This window comes from Haplochromis burtoni, unplaced genomic scaffold (assembly GCF_018398535.1).
Source record: "Haplochromis burtoni strain Fernald_Lab_line unplaced genomic scaffold, NCSU_Asbu1 Contig_269, whole genome shotgun sequence".
NCBI lineage: Eukaryota > Metazoa > Chordata > Actinopteri > Cichliformes > Cichlidae > Haplochromis > Haplochromis burtoni.
In genome coordinates this window covers 536,589-541,197 of record NW_024582630.1, presented here as the reverse complement: position 1 = coordinate 541,197, position 4,609 = coordinate 536,589, and the positions used below count along the sequence as shown (strand labels likewise).

Genomic DNA, 4,609 nt, shown 5'->3' with positions numbered 1-4,609 from the left:
TAAAATATCCGTGTGTCAACTTTTCTTTCACTAATGCGCAAAGGTCTTCTGAAATCTATTGAATGTGATTTCTTTCTGTGATATTGTATAATTACTTGTGTTAATAGATCCATAAATATATGTATTCAGAAGATTTTTCTTTCTGAGTTTGGACTGTTACCTGTGAGAATGAGCTGAAATAACACCCTCATACTGAAATAATAGGCTGCACTGCAGCCTCACCGGGCTCACCCCCTTAAAATTCTCCAGTCCATTTTCCTCCTCGGGATAAATGGTGAAACTTGTAGCAATAATACCCTCTTCTTTCACACAAACGCCTCCCCGCTGCCATCACCTCGAGCCCGGCTGCCCCCGAAGCCTCACGGCTGGGGATCTCGGAGAGCCTTTCTCCGCGAACAAAAAAAGCCTCCTGAAGGGGAACAAAAGTGACCACATTTTTCCTCCATGTCCCCTTCTCCGCGCAGAATAACCCGCTGCCTGTCGCTCAAATGGGAATATTAGGACGTCAATCTCACGGCCCCTGTGCGCTTTTGTCTTTGCTGAGTGCCCAGCTCTGCCTACCACACACCTTTTGTCCGACAATCCAATAAGAGCCATTATTCTCGCTCCCTAGCCCGGCTGCAGCTCGCTCTTCGGGTATTTTAGGTGCTTAATCGCGTCCTTTTAAGGACCTCAAATGGAGAATAACTTCCTCCTTTCACGTCGCCTTGCACCGGGACAAAGAGGTCCTGTGTCCTAGCTTCTACCAGGACCTGTGTTTATGAGCAAAATCTGCCACCACGAATCAGATTCACTAATATTCACCATCTGATTCACTGTTACACCGTATGGAGGCAAATATATACAATCAACAATATTTCTTTGCAAATTTAGGGGAAGATAGGATTTCATTTTCTTCTCTGTGATGTATTTTGGTATAATCGTTCTTTCTCAAATTTAGCACATACAATAAGATTATTATGCTTCTGTGCGGATACAGAATCAAAACGCACTTTCTTTAATCTCTTGGGTTTATTTGTATAGATGTGAAATAGACTAAAACAATTCTCTGTTGAACAAAAAAAACATTTTAAAGCAGTTCAGTCTCTCCATAACCTAAAAATATAAACGACAAAAACAATCGTTAAAAAACAGTCTTTTTCAGTTCAATTAAGGAGAAATGCGCAAACTTGTGCGTAACTTCCCCTCTGTGCTTCAGTGCCGAACTAGAGCACCAACAAATATTGGACCACAGAAAAAAAAATCACCCAAGCCAGTTCTGTTCAGAAATTCGACAACCAGCAAATTACGGAAACTAATTTTCTCTATAATTCTCCAAATATCCGGAAAAGTGAATCCAAACGCGCATCCGTTATAAGCAATACTGTATTCTGGCTGTATTTTGACCAGGTTAATACACACTTCTAAAGGAAAGAATGTGGGTTGAAGAACTCCGTTTAAAAAAAAGATACTGGTTCTGTTATGGTGAGGCTACCAGGCCCTGATCCCCTGCAGCGAGCCCTGACAAGATGTGACCGCTGTCCCTTGGTGTGTTTGAGCCTGTGGGGAGCTGCCGAGGCCGCTCACGTTTCCCAAGTTCATGTTCATGAAGGCGTTGGGGGTGCCGGAGGGAGGAAGGGCGGGGATACTGGTGTAGGTGCAGCTGTAGTTGGTGTTATACGCCGGGCTGTTGTACGTGTAGGCCGGGTATCCGTTATAGCCGTACGGATTGGATCCGTACGGAGCAGTAGCCGCGGCGGCATAGCTCTGCGCTCCTCCCAGACACGGCTTCCCATCCCGAACCAGCACCGGTACGGCCACGCGCCTCGGCGGCGGAGGATGATGCTGCCCCGTCGCTTCCAGAGACTTGTCTTGCCGCTGCCGTTTGCACTTGTAGCGGCGGTTCTGAAACCAGATCTTCACCTGGTTAGAAGTGAGTTTGAGGGTGGTCGCCAGGTGCTCTCGCTCCGGGGCGGACAGGTAGCGCTGCTGCTTGAAGCGCCTCTCCAGCTCGAAGACCTGCGCCTGGGAGAAAAGCACTCTGGGTCTCCGCCGGCTCCTCTGCTTCTGCACCGGCCTCTCCGTGTCGCCCTGCCCGCCCTCGGCTGCTTCCTCCCGGGACACCAGCCCGCAGTTTTCTGGGCAGGTTGGGAAATTCACAGAAGTATGAAGTTAATATCTCTTTAAGAAAACACGGTAATCATGTCTCCCAATTGTGGTATTTGTTTTAATCCTCACTCAATAAAGTATTGAACTGAAGCCACAGGCCCGTCAGTACCTGTCAGCTTCACGAGAACCTGTCACCGCAGAGACAACACTCCACTGCAGCTCAAGCTTTTAGCCAGGGCGCACAATTCAAAGATAAAACACGCAACGCCGGAATGGACTAATTATAGTTGGTTTATTTATTCATTTATTTTTAACACTTCTGAACATAGAAGGATGCAAGTCACCTACCCGCTAATTCTGTCAACAGTTTATGTCTGATGAATAATTGTGTGAACTCTGTAGAGAGGAGCCGAAGTCGCCGTGTCCGCCTGTGTTTATTAGCGCTACTTGTCGGTGTCACTTCTTTTACAAGCCTCTTTAAACTAATTGTCGGTTTATGGTCCAGACAGCATAACAGACTCCAAATAACAGGCAAGCGACTGAACCACTAGAAAGTGTTTGACATCTCCAGACTTTACTGGATTCGTCTCAGGGCTTCTGACTTCCACCATTTGGAAGCTCTTTATTGGAATAACGCCCGGCGTGTGTGCAGACGGAAGAGCCGGGCAGAGACAAGAGGCCCCAGAAAGCCGCGTAACCCAAATTATGATCCACGTATTTTATTAAGTATTTTTTGCACGTATTATCTTTTGATTTTTCCGCCGGGTGTCATCTTTAAGGTCACGCGTATATTATTTAGAACATTTCACAAACTATGTTATGTTTTCTCACGTGGCTCACATTAAGTTTAAAGTCTCTTGGTATTAAATTTGATAATGAGCCATACAACTGTGACCAGATCAGTTACAAAGAAAGTGTTGTGTGAAAGTTGATGTTAACATTAGAGGCATTTTTACTATTTGCTGTTTGGTTGGGTTACAGGTCACTGAGTTTGTGGTAAACATGTAAAGCATTCTGCGGGCACTGAAAATTTGACATATTAAAGGTTTAATCCGCTTTGCTCTTTCGTCCTTTATACTGTGAATATTTCTGGGTTTTTTTAAAAGGCCTGTTGAAATTTTTTAAAATACTTTTACGCGCGTCTTTTGCCTTTTCGTGCAGTTTTTACAACAGCAGCTCGAGTTTGTACTCACTGCTTTCCTGTTCCTCCAGCTCGGCGGCCTCTAACTTGGCTCCCTGCAAGCCGGGATGCACGTACATGTCCGGAGATAGGCTGGTGTCCCCCCGTTCTTCCTCCCGCACTGCAAGCGCGCTGAGGTAAGCCAGGTTGTCTTCTCCGTCCGAGAAGGAAGGGCTGTCCCGGGCTCCGACGAGCATGCAGGACGGCGCGGTTTGGAAATGCTGCTGCTGCTGCTGGGGAGGAGAGCGGGACAAGTGCTGCTGGGTGTGGATTCGGTGCGTGAGCTCCAGGGTTCCGGACTGCTGCTGTTGCTGTTGTTGTTGCTGCTGCTCCAGCTTCAGGATATCCTTGACAGAAAACGGCGTGGAGGTGAGCGGGCTCTGCAGCATCATGTCATCCAGCTCCTGCTCTGCAGCATCGAGGAAATGAAGCCCTCCGAGTAACATGCACTCCCCTTCGCCTTTTCCCACTTTTTTCTCTAGCAAATAATTGAGCGTAAAAGCCCCTTGTTTGGCAATCGGAGGTGCGTTAAGCCTCTGAAATCCCTCATCGCCATAAATCGCACGAAAACACGGGTATTAGTCCCGGGTTTGTCCATGCAAATGTCTTGCCTGACAGATATAATATCGGGCTTTGTGAGTGAAGTTTGGACCGGGGAGGGGAAGGAGCACCTCTGCCTCTTCTGGTATCAGGGGGAGGGGTGTGTGTGAAATGGAAAGTCCGTGAAGGCTGGAAGAGAAACGTTTGGGAATTAGAGAGAGAGGAGGGAGGGGCATAGGTGACGCGTTTGCACGGACTGGTTATGTTTTTTGAACGTGGTGAACTAAGAATTGTACTGACAATACTCGTCCACTGCCCGGTTCCTTCATGTTTCTGTACATCTTGGGGACAGTCCCAACAGGACTTAAAATCTGGGACTCTCCACCAATTGCGCTATACAGCTGAAGAGGCTTCTCGGATGAGAGATGAAACGTAGTCAAGAAACTTAAAGAAGTCCAGACGCTTTGTTTTTCCAAGCTCCTTAGATTGTACTTAAATTAGTTTCCCCACTTTTTACGCACTCATTTAGCTCCAAGAAGCACAGAAACAGCCCTGCAAATAGCTGGCCCTATACGTTTATTATTATATTTGAATCTAATGTACAGAGTTATTTTTAAATTATTATTGTTATTTTACACTGGTTATCACACCAGTGTGTGAATGTGTACGTGAATGGGTGGATGACTGGATATGTAAAGCGCTTTGGGGTCCTTAGGGACTAGTAAAGCGCTATATAAATGCAGGCCATTTACCATTTATACCCCCGGGGTCCTTGTAGTTTTGTGTGGCCCTTGGTTTTTG

The 4,609-nt window shown here is 46.6% G+C and overlaps 1 protein-coding gene across 1 annotated transcript; it reads right to left on the bottom strand.

The window, feature by feature from the left end:
• Nucleotides 1–1,373: 1,373 nt before the first annotated feature.
• On the bottom strand, nt 1,374–4,392 carry LOC102296632 (homeobox protein Nkx-2.3). Its single transcript, XM_005939958.3, has 2 exons — nt 3,282–4,392; nt 1,374–2,117 (listed from the first exon to the last, which is right to left on the bottom strand). The coding sequence occupies exons 1-2, from the start codon at nt 3,712–3,714 to the stop codon at nt 1,471–1,473; spliced, it is 1,080 nt and encodes a 359-aa protein (XP_005940020.1). The 5' UTR covers nt 3,715–4,392; the 3' UTR covers nt 1,374–1,470.
• Between the last annotated feature and the right edge of the window lie 217 nt (nt 4,393–4,609).